Source organism: Euprymna scolopes, chromosome 26 (genome assembly GCF_053919585.1).
Source record: "Euprymna scolopes isolate OS-2025 chromosome 26, ASM5391958v1, whole genome shotgun sequence".
NCBI lineage: Eukaryota > Metazoa > Mollusca > Cephalopoda > Sepiida > Sepiolidae > Euprymna > Euprymna scolopes.
The window spans coordinates 106,218,207-106,238,117 of record NC_136507.1 but is presented as its reverse complement, the minus strand read 5'-3'; the positions used below and the strand labels follow the sequence as shown (position 1 = coordinate 106,238,117).

At 34.7% G+C, this 19,911-nt stretch overlaps 1 protein-coding gene across 3 annotated transcripts in view; it reads right to left on the bottom strand.

The window, feature by feature from the left end:
• The window catches only part of LOC145248347 (centrosomal protein of 290 kDa-like), a 234,847-nt gene that overhangs the window by 24,152 nt on the left and 190,784 nt on the right, over nt 1–19,911 (bottom strand). For all 3 annotated transcript variants that reach the window (XR_013863367.1, XM_080110263.1, XM_080110262.1), the window contains one exon: nt 18,953–19,105. Coding sequence is in view for 2 of the 3 variants with exons in the window: in XM_080110263.1 (XP_079966389.1) it covers nt 18,953–19,105 (153 nt within the window). In the remaining variant the exon portion in view is untranslated. The remainder of the gene's footprint in view (nt 1–18,952; nt 19,106–19,911) is intronic.

Sequence of the window (19,911 nt, the reverse complement as noted above, 5' to 3'; positions counted from 1 at the left end):
TCTCAGATGCATGCTATAATGAAAAAATCTTGACACTTCAAAAGCATGTGTACCTGATCTCATCCTGACAATTCTATTAAAAAAGTGCTCTGCCGAAGTAGCTCCAGTTCTCTCCAAACTTTACAACAAATGCCTTAATGAATCTTGCTTTCCTGCCTGCTGTTTTTCAAGTTTTCAAGAATTCTGGCGAAAGAACTGACCCAGTAAATTACTGCCCCATTAGCCTTCTCACACTTTTCACCAAAATATTTGAGTTCATAATTAACCAAGCTCTAGTCCATCACCTTACAGATGCTAAACTTCTGACCGACCAACAATATGGATTTAGGCAAGCCCGTTCCACAGCAGACATCCTAACTGTAATCTATGAGCATATATACCATTCACTTTACAAAGCAGAGGAAGGTAGAGCGGTAGCTCTAGATATAGCTAAGGCTTTTGACAGGGTATGGCATGAAGGTCTTCTCAGGAAAATCAGATCATACGGTATCACTGGAAGAATACATAATGTAATTAAATCCTTCTTAAGTAAGAGAAAAATCCAAGTTGTCATGGATGGTCGTACATTTAAACAATACGATATAAATGCGGGAGTGCCCCAGGGGTCTATACTTGGACCTCTATTATTCCTGATATTCATAAATGACCTCCCTGACAAAATTGTCTGTGAGATGGGTATATATGCTGATCACACCACGCTCTATAACAGACACGACAGGAAAACAAATGAACACATATCTAGAGAAATGGCAGAAACACTAGAGGATGATCTCCAATCTATAGTGGAATGGGGACAAAAATGGATGGTCACATTCAATGCTGCCAAGACTAAACTTGTTTCCTTCAATAATTACTAGAAACCTTCTCTACGACCAATAGCAATGGCCAAAGACTCTTTATCTGAAAGTACATCTTTTAAACTCCTCGGCCTAACGTTCACAGGAAAGATGAGTTGAAAAATTACATTGAGAGCATTGTCAGAACCGCTGCGAAGAAGGTCGGCTCTCTCTCTACCGTGCTGGAAAGCTACTAATGCCCAAAAGTATCCTGTACCTTTATAAGGCCACCATTCGCCCATGTATGGAGTATTGTTGTCATATTTGGGCTGGTGCATCTGCTACTAGTCTCTCACTCCTAGACAGGGTTCAAAAGAGAGTCGCCAACCTAATAGGTTCTTAACTGTCATCTAAGCTTCAGCCTCTGTCCCATCGACGAAATGTAGCATCCCTCTACAAGTATTTTAATGGTAAATGCTCTGACGAACTACAAGCACTTGTACACCCTCGACGTAAATACCCTCGACAAATCCGACAAGCAGCAAAATCACACCCCTTCACAGTTGAGATCCCTAGATGCAAGAGAGCCTTCTATACCAGTAGTTTCTTCCTCAGAACCGCTGGACTTTGGAATTCTATTCCGAGTTCCTGCTTTCCCAACTGTACTGACATGCAGAAGTTCAAGTCTAACGTGAACCGACATCTTTCTGCTCAACTCCCCACATAGTACCCCTGTAGCTTATGTCCCTGATAGTAGCCCCCTACATCAAACTGGCAATGTTCCTTGTTTGGGATGAAATTGTAATAAAAAAAAAAAAAAGAAGCTTAGCAACATCATGTACAGATATTTGTATATCACATAGCGTGTTTTCTGATACAGGAGGAAATATTGGGGGTTAGCAAAGGGTAGAATTAGCTGCAAAGTTCTTGGCAAAGAGTTTGGTTTTGTCTGATGCTGTCGAGATTACCTGAGGTCCATTGATGACAGTTGGGATAGAGCACACGCTTATGCATCACATCTTAGATGTCAGCATGTCATGATCCTAGGCAAGGTTATATAAGATTGCGACCCAGAATTCCACTGTCAAACACCAATCACTTGTTGACCAGAAAATATGAAAAAAGTTTTTTAGAATTTGTTAAAGAGAAGAGTGTTTATGAATATATAACACAAATGTAAACCCACATTATAATCTATATACCCATAAAAGTGAGAATGTGTGTGTGTGAGGACACTTCTCAACCTATATACTCAACGGATATTTTATCTACAAACTTGAAATTTGGTATATAACATATTCAGATACGTGGAAAACTTTTTAATCAGTTTTCATCCAGTAAAAAAGGAATCAAAATTGAAAAATGGGGGTCATCGAAAATTTATCTGTTTGCTAACTGTTCCATGAATGTGCACGTGTGAATGGTTCACATGACAAATTCATTATGTTAAAAATCAGTAGGTTTGAAAACACTCTTTAAAAATTGTGTCAAGTTGGTCTAATGGTCATTGTACTGGATTCACTGTGTTTTTTTTTTTTCACTTACAAGAAATAAACGGTTTGGGAAAAACATAATACTTGCATGCACATGTCTTAGTTTATGTATTAATTAAAATACAATATTTATGTGCATATTTTACGATCAGGCAATGCCGGGCAGCCTGCTAGTATTATTATAAAACAAAACCAACTTTAACATAATGTGAGCGAAGATAAAGGAGATTAGAAAGTGGGTCTTGGATTTACTTTCAGCAGACGTGTAACTCTTGCTTCCTTTATTTTATCCTTTAGTTCTCATATTCAATGAGCGATGTTTCTGACAAATGGGGGAGAATTGCTGCTTTATGAGTCGAAATCTATTCATCTGACGCTTATCGTTGGTTTGTTTTAGACCTTGAAGTAGCATTTTTTTTTTTTTTTAGCCCCTTACATTAAGTGGCTTTGTGCCTTGTCTGGAATGAATTCCATTCAAAACAAAAAAGAAGGGAATACTAATATTGGAATCTTCATATAATTTTACAAAAAAAGTTGTTTGGTATTGGTATAGATTTTACAATTGCAATACAAAGACAATAAGATTTTAGTTATATCATAGATTTGAATATAGAGTAGAAATATTGAAGTGGGTTTCTGTTTTATTGAAGTTTCCCAAGAATCTGATTTAATTGTCTTTCCAAATGTCAATATTTTCTTCAAATTCACAGCATTATATAATAATAAAATAATATAATAATAAAATAATAATACTAATATAATAATAATAATTATATAATAATAAAATAAAAGTGTTGTGAATTGAATGAACAGATTTATTTTCCTATGAATAAATTTGCAAAAAGGAGTCAAAAACTTTGACCTTTTACCAAACATGTTAACCTTTATAAAAAAAAAAAAAAAAAAAAAAAAGAAACGTCACCAAAGAAACAAAACATGTAATTGGGTTAAGCTTTAGATTATGACTTTGAAAATGTCACGGTTTCTCACATAACCAATCTCAACGGAATTTTCCATCGTTTAATTAAGTTGATGAAGTCTCTGCATTTGCCTGTAACCTATTTACACTCAAAATACTGATGATTTCGTAGCGATTATTTCACGTCTATGAATATTTTTTTGGTATTATTTAGATTTTTCAGACTATTGTTCTTACAATGTTTTGATCGATGCAACCTATGATCTTCTTCTGATGTCGAACTTGGAAATTTGTACAGAATTGCAAACCAAACCCTTCATTTAATTATTTAATCGAGGGTAGCATGTTCTTGTTCCATCAGTCATGACTGGATACAAGTCCAAAGTTATTTGCAATTGTATTTTGAACGGCACCCACACCGAGGAAACAATCTCCAACATCCAGATTATTGTAACTTTACAATTAAATTTTACCAAGCACTTTATCCACTATGCCATGGGTTCTAATGCTAATATGAATTGTATATTATATATCATTATTTATTACTACATATTATCACTGCATTATATATATATATATATATATATATATATATGCATACATATATATATATATTTTTTTTTTTTTTTTTTTTTTTATTACATTTTCACCCCAAACAAGGCACATTGCCACTTTGGTGTAGGGGGCTACTATCAGGGGAAACATCTACTGGGGTACTATGTAGGGATTAGGGCAGCGAGATGTTGGTTCACGTTGCACTTGAACTTATGCATGTCAGTACAGTTGGGGAAGCAGTGACCTGAAATGGAATTCCAAAGTCTAGCAGTTCTGGGGAAGAACCTACTGCAGTAGAAAGATCTTTTACATCTAGGGATCTCTACAGTGTGGGGGTGGGATCTTGCAACTTGTCAGGTCTGTCGAGGGTGTTCACGTCGCGGGGCACAAGTGCTTGCAGTTCTTCAGAGTATTCACCATTATAATACTTGTAGAACAGGCAGAGGGATGCAACGTTTCGACGATGGGACAGAGGCTGAAGTTTAGATGCCAGTTTAGGGCCTATCAGATTTGCGACTCTCTTTTGAACCCTGTCAAGGAGCGAGAGACTAGTAGCCGATGCACCGGCCCAAATATGACAACAATACTCCATACATGGGCGAATAGTGGCCTTATAGAGGTACAGGATACATATGGCAATTGCTTCGTCTTAACAGATGTTAGTCATCTTAATGCTTCCCACCAACCTCATCATAGTTTTCTGGTTAATCGTCAGTGACACCCAAATCACATCCGTGGGCTTGAAAATGACTTTTCAGGCCAACATTAGACTTGCACAGTCTGCCATACATATGGCAGACAAAGTTGTGTGTTGAAACTTGTTTCACTTCTGCCTCCGTTTTTTTTTTCTTCTCCTCCCTCTGTGTTCATGACATGTTTTTTTTAATTTAAGCCGCTTTTGAGAGGAGCATGCGATTATAAGCCTCACATTTCCAATTGTTCAATTCAATGGGCCAAACCAACACATTGCCTTTCCAAAGATTTCTCTTGAGTTCAGCATGATTGATTCTTTCCCTCGCAAAAATTTCAGATCCCTCTCTGACTAGCCTCCTCTATTCGGGCTGGCATTTTGCCAGGATTTCCCAGTTCTGAACAGGAATCTTGAAAGCTTTAAGGTCGTCTTTTATGCAATCCTTGAAGCACTTCTTTAGTCAATGTTGAGGACGTTTCCCAGTCTTAAGCTCACCATAAAACAACTGCTTAGGCAGCCTCACATCCTCCATCCGAACATGACCTACCCAACGCAACTTGTTCCTCATCATCATTGCTTCGATGTTCAAACACTCAGCCTTCCTGAGAATATCCGTGTCAGGTGTCAGTGACTGCCATTTCACATTTAGAATCTGCCTGAGGCATTTCTGATGGAATCTCTCGAGTTGCTTCAAGTGCCAACGCTGTGTTGTCCAACATTCAGATGAGTAAAGTAAATCAGAAACTACATAGGTCGAGTAAACACTGATCTTGGTTTTATATATATATATATATATATATATATATATATATATATATATATATATATATATATATACATATATATAATTCCAGGTTAATATTTTCCAGAGGTGAAGCAGCCAATGAAGTTTTAACAAGGTTAATGCAAGAGTGTTCAATACTAAAGTAAGGCAAGCTATACTTTTTATTTGTTTTACATAAGCATTAATATGTCACTACACATTCATGAGCATGTTACAGTCAACCAGTTACAAGTAACTAAAGACCTCTTCATATGTGAAATATGAAATATACTAAATGCGGTTAACTCTTTTATTTTCAATACCATGTGATGTGACCTCCTAATAAATTTTGTGCTTGAAACTTCTGTAAAATTTTCATTACGGACTAAACTTTTATATAAGCAATATCGCCTGAAGAGGTCTCTAGTTCATTGTAACTGGCTGACCGAAACATGCTCATGACTGTGTAGCAACACATAAATGCTTATATAAAACAAATAAAAAGTAGCATATATATATGATAAGTAGTAAGATTGTACACCTAAAAAACAAAATAAGTTTAAGGTTCTTAAAATTCATGCTAGAACTTGTACTACACAAGTAGTAATATTATTTACCCCGTAGCTGGAGGGAGAAAGAGAGGGAGAATATAATGAGCAGAAGAGACAAATTTTGGATTTGACTTTTCAGTTTTCAAAAATTCTAACAGGTTTTGCAAACTCACTTTTTTTATTCAAAAAATCTAATCTAAGGTCAAATTTTAAACTAAATATCAACAGTTTTTATACGTACAGACACGAGTGTTTCTCGCTTCTGTAATCATCAGTGTATGGAAATGATAATTACTGCTGGTCAAGAGAATCGAACCCAGTCAAAAAAAAAGCCACCCTTTACTTTGCAGGCTAATAATACCAAGATCTTACGTACGACATGGAAAGAAACTGGACTCATAAAAAAATACATAGCAAATATACCCGGTGAACAAAGTGCAAGAGAGATTCAAACAAAATAAGAAAATTATTTTAATATAAGAAAATGAAAGTAACTTTAAGTAGTCTCTGAAATGATTGTATGCCAGACCATTGTTGACTTGAATTTTAGGAACGCTAGCAATAAATATTATAAAACTATTCATGTATTCTCTCTTTTATATATATACTAGCGGGGGAGTACCCGGCGTTGCCCGGGTGTTTGTAGGTGTGTGTATGGAGGGGGGGGTAATTAATAATCCTGCTTAAATATTATAAAAAAGACGATGTAAAAAAAAAAAATCCAAAACCAAAACAGAAAAAAAATGGCATAAATAAACCTGTGCATGGGGGGGGGGGGGTAAACTAAAGAATAAGCGAAGTAATAAAAAAAAAACGTTTGGTCGGGAGGAAGGATTGAATCCCGGAAGTGGAAAACAATATCAACTACTTAACGGTCTCGGCCACGAGTGCGAGTAATTGATCAGCATGTTAAGTTAAAGCTTATAAAGCTAAAAGAAGTTTGATTGACAGGAAGATGCTAAATGAGGTCATCGCACGATCGTTATTTTTAGTTTTCACTTCCCCCAGATGACGGTGGGAAGTGGGGAGAACGCAGCGAGGCCGAGAACACAACGTTTTTCACTGTATTTATACTAAAATGCACGACAAACAGAGGACATAGCGAAATAGCGCGAATCTCATAAAAATCGACGTAAATAAATCCATACGCTACGCGCTTTTCTAATTCCTAGATATTATAATATAGGACCCATATACAGAGTTTTAAGCGATAGTAACGACCCCGGGAACGCGTGCGAAAGAAGCCTTTTGAAGACATACACGAAATGGTCACACACATTTTGCCTTTTATATATATATAGAAGATATATATATATATATATATAGATAGATAGATAGATAGAGAGAGAGAGAGAGAGAGAGAAAGAGATAGAGAGAGAGAGAGATTAAATTCTTTTCTTTTCCTAGGTACACTCCAAAAATATGCTTTTGTGAATATTTGTTACCATTCTTTCTGGATTTATTTTGTTTATTCTAAAAGCCATAATCACTAGCGTTATTTTTATGTTGATAAATTTTTCACCCAAAACATGTTACTCTCTTGGAAAAAAATCTCATTATGTAGGAGATTTAATTTTTAAAATCTTTCCTACCAATAAATAAATAAATACCCAAAGATTTAAAAAAAACAAAACATGTTTCATATTTAGAAACCCCCGTCAACTACTTTGAATCCATCAATTGAATTTCCTTTCCTCATTTATTCGTTTTTTTTATAAAGTAGTTAAACCTAATGATGCCAACCTATTTTTAGGATCGGGATTCTTTATTCACTAACTTTTCAAAGTAAGCGTTCTTATTCTTGGTATTCTATCGCAATTCCAATGCTTGGCTACTGTTGCCAAGTATTAAATTCCCAGTAGGTTAATTCAACAAGGGAAGGGGTAATAGATAAAACGATTCCAGATTGCATGACAAAATTACCAACTTTGCAGCTGTTGAGAATGGATGCTAACGTCTTTTGCTTCTTTCATTTCACAGACAATTTAATTTGGCATCTAAGTAGATATTAAAGGAAATTTATATATATATATATATGAAAAGATCAGGAAAGTAGTATTTGGCAATGGTACAACAAGAAAGCATTCTTAGGTATTTGGGTAAATTGGTACAACATTCCTTAAAATGATTAGCAATTATTCTTGCTTAAGCAATACTAACACTTGTAATAAAGCTGAGATCTGAAACATTCATTACTAGAGAAAATAGTAAAATTGAGCTGACTTCTCCAGTAGCGTGCACCACATTTTAAGCCATGGCATCCCATGTATAATGGTCCAGGGTAGGATCACAATTTTATCACTGAAGACCAATCACTTGTGGGCCAAATAATGTTGCATTTACCCTTAAAAACGTTTCTTTAGAATTTGTTGAAGGGAAGTGGCTCAAATCCTATGCAGGATTTTAGTGAATTGGTCATAATGCCAAAACATCCAGCAGATGAGAGGTGATGTTGCACAGTCTTTGAGCAATTCCATAGGCCTGCAAGAGCACTTCTTTACTATCCAACAATCTCTAATTATTTTTTTACGAGTTCAATTTTTAGAGGTGGGTAAACCTAACAATCATAGAGTCTAAGAATCTGTATATTTATAAAGTTGAGCCATTTGTCACACTGGCAATAAGATTAAAACTCTTAATCCACGTTCATAAGGGAAAAACATCTTTTTAATGTACTGATCATGGGTATGTGATCGATTTTCGAAGATTAACTAATTTGCATATGGAAAAAAAATTGAGTAATCTGAAAGTTGCTTTGATTGTGTTCTTTTATGGCATATCAACCCTTTTCAAATTATTTAATGCTGAATCGAGTAATTTTGTGAAAAAAATTTTATGCTCCAAGTTCTTTATATTTTCAAATATTTATTTATGGTGTTTCGTTTGATTGATTTGTAGAGAAAATCTGTTTTTGGCTTTGCAGAACATGACTGAGTTTTGTAAAGGGAAAGAAAAGAAACAAGAACATCAATGTTTGGTGCATTTAAGTAAGGAAACCAATATCTTCAGACAGCCTAATCTGAGGCTTAAAACCAAATTCTAAGAGTAGTAACAAAAAAACAATATCCATTTTCGATATCCAAAAAGAAATTTATAAATACAGGTTGAAATATTAAACAGGGATTACTTTTATTTAACTTCATATAAATATAGACATAGTGGTCCACCACAGATAGATTGTTTTGTTGTTTTTTGTTTTTTTTAAGGGAGTCACTTTTTATCAAGGCCCAAAAGCCACTCAAGGATACGGGTTAATGAATGTAAGGTACTTTAGTAATCGTTAATGGTGTAGATTGTGTAGAATTTGGACTATCCAAAGGAACGGCTCAACAAGAAACTTCCCACATTAGACTTGAAGTTTATCATATTGTAATCGGCCGGGAAGCAGTCCAATAGAACAGTGTTCTACATGTGGGCAGTTCTAGGAAAGAAGCTCCATTTTGCTGCATCCCAGCTCTTCAGTGTCACTTAAAAAGCATGCACTTCAATCTGAGCTTGAAACACTTTAATGCTTTAATGTCTTAGGCGTTATGTTATCAACTCTGGCGAAAGAACTGACCCAGTAAATTACCGTCCCATTAGCCTCCTTCCACTTTTCGCCAAAATATTTGAGTTCATAATTAACCAAGCTCTAGTCCATCACCTTACAGATGCTAAACTTCTGACCGACCAACAATACGGATTTAGGCAAGCCCGTTCCACAGCAGACATTCTAACTGTAATCTCTGAGCATATATACCATTCACTTGACAAAGCAGGGGAAGGTAGAGCGGTAGCTCTAGATATATCTAAGGCTTTTGACAGGGTATGGCACGAAGGTCTTCTCAGGAAAATCAGATCATACGGTATCACTGGAAGAATACTTTACATAATTGAATCCTTCTTAGATAAGAGAAAAATCCAGGTTGTCATCGACGGTCGGACATCTAAACAATATGATATAAATGCGGAAGTGCTCCAGAGGTCTATACTTGGACCTTTATTATTCCTGATATTCATACATGACCTCCCTGACAAAATTGTCTGTGAGATGGGTATATATGCTGATGACACCACACTCTATAACTGACAAAACAGGAAAACAAATGAATACATATCTAGAGAAATGGCAGAAACACTAAAGGACGACCTCCAATCTGTAGTGGAATGGGACAAAAATGGATGTTCACCTTCAATGCTACCAAGACTAAACTTGTTTCCTTCAATAACTACAAGAAACATTTTCTATCACCAATAGCAATGGCCAATGAATCTTTATCTGAAAGCACATCTTTTAAAATCCTTGGCCTAACGTTCACAGGAAACATGAGTTGGAAAAATTACATTGAGAGCATTGCCAGGACTGCTGCGAAAAAGGTAGGTTCTCTCTACCGTGCTAGAAAGCTACTAACGCCCAAAAGTATCCTGTACCTCTTTAAGGCCACCATACGCCCATGTGTGGAGTATTGTCATATTTGGGCTGGTGCATCTGCTACTAGTCTCTCACTCCTAGACAAGGTTCAAAAGAGAGTCGCAAACCTGATACGTCCTGAACTGTCATCTAAGCTTCAACCTTTGTTCCATCGACGAAATGGTGCATCCCTCTGCCTGTTCTACAAGTTTTTTTAATGGTAAATGCTCAGACACTTGTACCCCCCTCAACATAAATACCCCCGATAAACCCGACAAGCAGCAAAATCCCACCCCTTCACCGTTGAGATCCCTAGATGTAAGAGAGCCTTCTATTCCAGTAGTTTCTTCCCTAGAACCGCTGGACTTTGGAATTCTCTTCCAAGTTCCTGCTTCCCCAACTGTACTGACATGCAGAAGTTCAAGTGTAACGTTAACCGACATCTTGCTGCCCAACTCCCCACATAGTACCCCTGTAGCTTATGTCCCTGATAGTAGTACCTTGCATCAAAGTGGCAATGTGCCTTGTTTGAGGTGAAATTGTAATAAAAAAAACAACTCAGAAAAAGGAGTGCAGATGCAGTCATCCGCACATAGATTGTTTCACTATAGTTTGTATGGTGCTGCATTTCATCCAATGAAAGCAAGTTCTTGTTGAGCCGATCTCCCCTAAATAATCCATTTATACCCCATTTCCACTACTATTAATATGCTGTTGTCTCAGTGATTACTTTACACTCATTAACCCTTATGCTCGAGTAGCTTTTGGGTCTTGATAATTGGTAACTCCCATGTAAAAAAAAATCGAGTTCACCGCGTATATAATAATGAAACAAATCATGAATAAGGGTGTAATTTATTCATGCACTTTAATAGAGTTGCACCATATAATTGATCCTAATGCAGTCACCTGTTCCACTTCCCTCATCTATTGAATATTCAAAATTTACATCAAAGCAATAATTCCATGCATTGAATATTCAAAATTTACATCCAAGCAATAATTCCATGCATTGAATATTCAAAATTTACATCCAAGCAATAATTCCATGCATTGAATATTCAAAATTTACATCCAAGCAATAATTCCATGCATTGAATATTCAAAATTTACATCAAAGCAATAATTCCATGCATTGAATATTCAAAATTTACATCCAAGCAATAATTCCATGCATTGAATATTCAAAATTTACATCCAAGCAATAATTCCATGCATTGAATATTCAAAATTTACATCCAAGCAATAATTCCATGCATTGAATATTCAAAATTTACATCCAAGCAATAATTCCATGCATTGAATATTCAAAATTTACATCAAAGCAATAATTCCATGCATTGAATATTCAAAATTTACATCCAAGCAATAATTCCATGCATTGAATATTCAAAATTTACATCCAAGCAATAATTCCATGCATTGAATATTCAAAATTTACATCAAAGCAATAATTCCATGCATTGAATATTCAAAATTTACATCCAAGCAATAATTCCATGCATTGAATATTCAAAATTTACATCCAAGCAATAATTCCATGCATTGAATATTCAAAATTTACATCCAAGCAATAATTCCATGCATTGAATATTCAAAATTTACACCCAAGCAATAATTCCATGCATTGAATATTCAAAATTTACATCAAAGCAATAATTCCATGCATTGAATATTAAAAATTTACATCCAAGCAATAATTCCATGCATTGAATATTCAAAATTTACATCAAAGCAATAATTCCATGCATTGAATATTCAAAATTTACATCCAAGCAATAATTCCATGCATTGAATATTCAAAATTTACATCCAAGCAATAATTCCATGCATTGAATATTCAAAATTTACATCCAAGCAATGATTCTTCTGTCTTACCACGTAATAATACTAGCAATAGTCACATTAATGCTGCCATTCTCGCAGCTAACTTATCAGCACACCTCACACTCACAATTAATACACAAAGCAATTGTAAGCAATCAAGTTCAGCAAGCTGTCCCATTCCAAGCTCCATAATACAAGAAATTCTACTAATAACATAGTTGAGACATTTCTAAAAGTTCACACCAATATCCTCCATCTTAATAACATTACAAGTATCCAACCACATACATTCTTCCTTTTGTTTTTTTAATAAAGAAAGCGATCTGTAATAACTTTAATTAAAAACCTTAGGTCAAAATCTGGATTCATGAAGTAAAAAAAAAATAATGACACAATCTTCAAGTGATTGCAGAACTAAAAAAACAACAAACTCCCTTTGAACTGATGACTGAATTCCTATTGGCCGAAATTAACACCAATGGTTCCATATCTCTTAGCCAATTAAAGTAAAGCACAAGCTTCCACTTTCCAAGAAACCAAATTCAACTGACGCCCTTTGTTCTAACGTTCTGATTGAAATAAACTTAATGGCAAAATGTTGGCTTTTATTCCTCAAATAAAATTTGATTTACATGAAAAATTGAGTTTGTTTAGAAATAATATTTGACAAACATGGATGATGCATAAAACTCTGGCCTTTTAAAGATTGCTTGGACAGCCCCGTTAGCATTCCTTGGTAGGTGCACTTCAGGTAGTAAGCAATAAACTTATTCTACCCAAAAGACAGTAAGCAATGACCTAGGAGAGTACCCCTCCTAGGACTGCCCAGAATTCTATCTTAGCCAGACAGATACAAGATCATTCAAGATTAAAAAATGTCCAAGTCTGTTAGGCTGTATTGAGGACGTATCATTGCTATGAAAATAACCTGCTCAAACTTTGTCAAGTAAGTAAATATTTTAGTATTCCAAAGAATTAATGAAAGCTGTATCTAATCGGTGTTGGTTGGGATACTGTGATGCCATTGTAGTTTTTAATTTTTATTTGTTTGTCTGTTTCTTTTTAAACTTATATAGAAAAAGAAATAGCATTTTTGTTGTAAGGGAGATAATTTGTTTTATATTCTGCTAGTAAAACATACAAGTTATTTTCCTGCTGTATTGGATTTTTCAGTGATTTAAAAATGTCTTATAATACAAATTGTCTGAGCTGAGTAACTTTTTAAAAATAAATTGTACTTAAGTATGTTATTCTATTGCCAATAACATGGCTAGTCAGCAACCAAATTTGGTTTATCAGCTTAAATGCTACTTAGGTCTAGTTTTGATTAGATTCATTTTTTCATCAAGAGATTTAAAGTAAGCCTTACATTTTGAGGGCAAAAATCGGTAACTGCAAGGAAAGTATATTTGGTTAACATGCATCATCATCATCATCATCATGGTTCTAAGAGGATAATTAACTCATTATGTTTGTTTCCTCTTATTCTCTGGACAGTTAGTTGCTGCTGGTATTTGTTATCATTTCTCAAGCAAATTGAACTTCTGTATGAAATTCATGTCTCAAGCAAATTGAACTTCTGTATGAAATTCATTTCTCAAGCAAATTGAACTTCTGTATGAAATTCATTTCTCAAGCAAATTGAACTTCTGTATGAAATTCATGTCTCAAGCAAATTGAACTTCTGTATGAAATTCATGTCTCAAGCAAATTGAACTTCTGTATGAAATTCATTTCTCAAGCAAATTGAACTTCTGTATGAAATTCATTTCTCAAGCAAATTGAACTTCTGTATGAAATTCATGTCTCAAGCAAATTGAACTTCTGTATGAAATTCATTTCTCAAGCAAATTGAACTTCTGTATGAAATTCATTTCTCAAGCAAATTGAACTTCTGTATGAAATTCATTTCTCAAGCAAATTGAACTTCTGTATGAAATTCATTTCTCAAGCAAATTGAACTTCTGTATGAAATTCATGTCTCAAGCAAATTGAACTTCTGTATGAAATTCATGTCTCAAGCAAATTGAACTTCTGTATGAAATTCATTTCTCAAGCAAATTGAACTTCTGTATGAAATTCATGTCTCAAGCAAATTGAACTTCTGTATGAAATTCATTTCTCAAGCAAATTGAACTTCTGTATGAAATTCATTTCTCAAGCAAATTGAACTTCTGTATGAAATTCATTTCTCAAGCAAATTGAACTTCTGTATGAAAGCCCATGAAGTTCATGTCTCAAGATTGTCTGGTTTACATGAAGTCCTCCCCATTAGCTATTCATTATAGATTGCAAGATTACAGTATTTTATTCTTAGCATCAAGAGCCCCAAGATCCAGTGGTTGCATACAAGTCGGGGAAGGTTCAACTAAGAACACACAAAGGGATGATGGTTGCACACACACAAAAACAACATTGTTATCCTCGCTCTACGGATTTACAGTTCCATGTTTGATTTATCCTTGCTTACCACATACAACGGCAGAGACAACCAGAGGATGGCGGATGTTAATGTTGACACTTTCTGTTTTTAACCAAAGTATTGTTATCCAGGTATCCCAGTCATTAGCACATTGCCACAACTCCTATCACGGTGAGAGTTGCTGCTGCTGCTGCTTTATCCATATAACTTCAATTGTAATAAAATATTCTCCTTGCAGACCCATGTTACGTCGTTTATATTGTTTGAATTCTTCAGATTACAGTTCTTATCTTTTAGTTTCATCACATTTTGGCTAATATAACCTCTGACCTTCGTCAGGTGCATCTTGTCAAACTTGAGAATCTTTCTATTAAGTTCATAAATCTGTCAAGCTGGCCTAATGGTTATTGTATTTGACTCACTGTCTTTAGGTTTTGGCTTCGATCTCAGCTCGAGTATATTTTTTTTATATACTAACAAAAAGTGAACTGCTTAGAAAAAACTTTATACTCGCATGCACAAGTCTTAGTTTCTTTCCGTATTTTTTTTTTTTACTTCATTTTCTTTTAAAGGAATATAACGTTACGTTTAATACCTACGGTATTTCTGTTAATAATAAATAAGAATTCTGCATTAATTAAAATATAATATTTATGCTTATTTTACGGCCGGGCAATGCTGGGCGGCCTGCAAGTAAATAGATAAACATATACATATAGCTAACTTAATCTAAATAAAGATATACATGTTTCCAGAGAAATGATGTTCAAAGGATATTTTCACCCTCTGGCCACAAACCAATAACATAGCTCAAATTGAACCTTCAACGTAATCATGTTTTGACTAATTTAACACACGCTTTTCCATATGCATATTCCATATGTTGACACACTAGTTATTATTAGATCAACAAAGGTAAGCAACGTAAATTTAGCCAATATCAGATGGGTGACCATTTAGAAATTCATGACACTGTATCTTGGAAAAAAGTGAAACCTCCCTGCAAAAACTACATCAAGCACTTCAGTATAACCTAATCCATGTATGTGTTGACATAATAGGGCAACTGCTCCCTAGGTGGAAGTTCTGTTCTCAAACCTGTGGCAAAGCTGTGCTATTATTGTTATCATTTCCATGTTAAATATTAGTATGCTTGCTTGCTATAGTATAACTATTAACTAAAATATAGAGATAATCTAAGTCAATATTATCACAAGATTCTGCCCGTCTGTGTCTCTAAATTCTCAAGTAAGGAAAATAAATTAAGTAAATAATTGATTAGCTCTGTAGTCTCTTCCTCAATGATTAAATTCTCTAAATAAAACCACAAAAATATCATGGCCAATCACAAATGACAAGAAGAAGTGAGTATGAAACAAATGAGCACCTCACACAATGTCCATAGAAATATATGTTAAAGAGTGGCCGAGCAAAAGCAGTAAATTATCTGTTATCTATCTATCTATCTATATAATTAATCTATCTAGTGATGAATGGACAACAAAGATTGGAATCGCCACATTTTGACAGGTTGTCAAACATGTCAAACTGTGACGTGATGAAGGTTCCAAGCAGATAATGACATGTCACATGTTCTGGTTTTCACAAACATCATTGAGTTGGATTGGAGACGTTGAATGAACAAGATGGACTAAAATGGGTCTCCCCATGAGAAGGAATAAGTCTCAGAATAAAGACGTAGAAGAACTACTCCAAGCCAAGATAATCGATCACTCCTCTGTTGTGACAAATATCTTGGAGTGAAATAAATACATAAAATCTCATATCGTCTTTGGTTCTGCTTTGAGTGTTCCTTCTAACAGATTCCAGCTCCCCCAAGGATGGTTGATGCATCTCCCAAAAGAAACAATAGCAGAAACAGGTACATTGTTATGTATATGTTGTTATATATTCTGACAAGCACGCACCAACACCTAGAGAAATCACGGCCCTGTAAAATAGACAATTAGAATCTAAGGACAATATAATATATGATAAGAACACACAGACATTTAACATTGCCACGTATACACATTCAACACACCACGGTTCAACTATATAAACACATACGTTAATGTGGTACAATATATACACAGGTATCCACACTATGTTTTTCTATATTTTTCCTTCTCTTTGACCTTATAACACACTGGATGATCAAAAGCTCAATAAATCATTCATCTTCTAAGATCATGTTGTTGAATTAATAGTTAAAGTAAAAAGCATAGCTGAAATTAATTGAATAAATAAATCGTGAACAAATATCAATTGGTTGAGCAGTGATTTTTTATTTCCTTTCTGAGAGGAATTATTAAGGTTTTGTGGGAAATTAGAAGAGATATACAGAAGTGAAAATAAAGTGAATTTGAAATTCCAAAACTGAATAAACTCATTATATAACTACCAAACATGACATTTACTATGACTTCAAAATAGGTCACGTGACCAATTCAGAATCAAAAAATAATTTATATTAATAGAAACCTTTCCAATCTAATTTAAGCAGCATTTTTTATGGTAAAAAAAAAGTGGTAAAAAACATCAATTGTTAATGTATTTATTTTTAAGCTTTCAAAGTTGAATTCCTTCTTGATGCTAACCATCTATCAAAGTCAGATAAGTCAGTATCCCTCTTTCATCTCACACCATTCGAATGCACAAACTAACTTACTTTTTTTATAAACTCTAATTAAGGAAACACAATTCTATGATTGCCTTTCTAACCCAAGTTTTTTTTTTTACATAACCCAACCCTTAGAAGTTTTAGCTAAATTGGCTGTTAAAAATGGTATTTTCCACATAAGGTTAGAGTAAGCAGAGAAGCAGAAAATTCCATTAGAAGTTTAAGATTAGAATTAGGACTACGTGTCAGGGTATAATGTCATAGACAGGAAGTTTGACACTTTCATGTATTAAATGACCTTAGTTTTGTAAGTGAAGTGATTATAACTAAGTGGATAATGACATGAACTGATAACTTGGGTGTACCCGGTTCGAATCCAGTTGAAACTCACTTAAGGATGTTGGCAATCTTCATGTGGCCCCTCCTGTAAGAATGCTAACAACAGAATCAGAGAGGTGATGCTGACTCAATGGTTAATGAACCGGACTGAAAACCTGAGTATGCCAAGTTCAAATCCAGATTGTTCCACAGAAACACTTAGGGATGTTGGCAACCTTCATGTAGTCTTTCCTATAAGCACCTAATGTCTTTCTAGAAAGAATTCTTAATAGAAAGATATTGAGGAAACGAATGCCATCAAAATCATCATGAATGATGCTTTGCCTCCTCCTCCTCCCCCTCATCATCATCATCATCATCAAACCGAATTTACTTTTTATTCAGTTTTATAGTTTCTGAAGTTTAAGAATTATTATTGCCAGTTAGTTTTGTTTTGTTGCAAATATGTCTGCTCTTTGATTTCTTCTGATGCTTACATGTTATGGGTTGATCCATCCATTTTAGGAATATTGGACTTACTCAGGGACTATGAACATATTTACATCGAAACTAATTGATGTAACCCCTAGAAGCATGACGTGCATTTCTGTAAGATACATATTTACTAATGCAATTTTTCGATAATTATACGTGTTTGTCTTGCTTTATTACCAGTTTGCAAGGCTACATTTCGCAATCACAAATATCGTTAAAAAAAATGAAAAATAGTGAAGAGATGCCAAAAGCTATGATTGGTTAAATAGAATCATGTGATCAGAAGATATAGAGAGAGAGAGAGCATACACACCCATATACAAGGTGACACAAAGTTGAATATCGAATGTAGCAGCAAGTGATGGGAACATGTTTACCAGAAACAACAGTTGGAAATAAGTCATACACGATCCACTATCACTATGCATTTCCTACTGCTATATACTTAGAAAGTGGAGCGATTAAACCTGACGTAATGATATGGGACAAGAAGAAGAAAGAAGCAACCTTAGTAGAAGTCAGTGTCTCCAATGATGTTGGGTTAAACAGAACCGAGAGGGTAAATATAATAAAACAATGTCTTATGAATAATAGGAAAAGAAACTGGAATCTTAGGAAGATCTCCATCATTCTAGTAATTATAGGAGCAACTGGACTCATGAAAAAGAATTTTAAAAACTACCTGGCAAATATATCCGGTGAACTAAGTGCAAGCGAGATACAAACAATTGCACTTAAATGGACAGTTAGAAACTTGAAATAATTTCTCAGTTAGAATGTATGAATGTCAGGCATCTGGTAGGATGCCCCATCCACAGCTAGAACAAAACAAAACAATAAGTTAAAAGTTGTGTTTTACAATAGTAGCATACAGGGGCTCTGGATTAAACTTATGCTCCCAGGATTTTCGACCAAAAACAAAATAAACTTAGCATTTAAACCCAATCTCGTCCTTGATTGCTAAAATCAAATTAATTAATTTTGCGAAAATTCAGCACGTCTGTATTCTTCAATTCACGTCTTCCAATTATGACGAATCAAATCCAAGATGGCTGCACAGTCACACGTAAAGTCCACATAAAACCACTCACAAAAAAAAAGAGTATCAAACAATATGAATGTTGCGTACCTTCTTTTCCAGTTCTTCTTCAAGATTTCTCATTTTATCAGCATTTTCTTTATCCACGGTTGTATATCCTCCTGTCAATCGGTTTTTAAATTTTTCATTGGCCTCCGTTAACTGTTCCACTTGACTTTCGAGTTTCTTTCTCATTTCACACTCCTAAAGAAAACAGAATAAACATCATTAGATATTTTTTTTATTGCATTTTCATCCCAAACAAGACACAGTACCACTTTGATGTAGGGGGCTACTATCTAGGACATAAATTGCAGGGAGTTGAACAGCAAGATGTCTGTTTGCATTACACAAACTTCTGCATTTCAGTACAGTCAGGGAAACAGGAACCCGGAAAGGAATTCCAAAGTCTAGCAGTTCTAGGGAAGAAACTATTACAAGGCTTTCTAGCATCTGGGGTTTTTTACTGTGTTGGGGTGGGATTTTGCTGCTTGTTGGGTTTGTCGGCGGTATTTACGTTGAGGGGGAACAAGGGTTTACACCTATTAAATCACATTTATATCATTTGTTGCATTCCATTGTTAAGTAGAAATCGTTAGACCAGGACCAACATTTTTGCTATCAATATAAATAAAACATTTTTTTTTTTAACTTCTTCAGACTAGTGTTTTCATCTGGGATGTTACGATGTTATTATCACATTTCTACATGGATCCGTAGCGTAATGGATAAAAGTGCTAAGTTATAATCATTTCTAAATGACACTCTTCTGGAGGTTGAAGGTTCAATTTTCAATATGGACGATACTAAGAATACAATTAAAAATTACTCAAAACTTCTATCCAGTCATGACATGAAACAAACAAAAAAAAACTTTCCCTATGAATTAAATAAGGGATTTCTTTTGAAATTCCATACAGATTCCCAAGTTTGACATTAATATTCCTGAATTTGAGAAGACAAATCTGAAGAAGCTGCATCAGCTGAAACATTGGGAGAATAATGTTGAA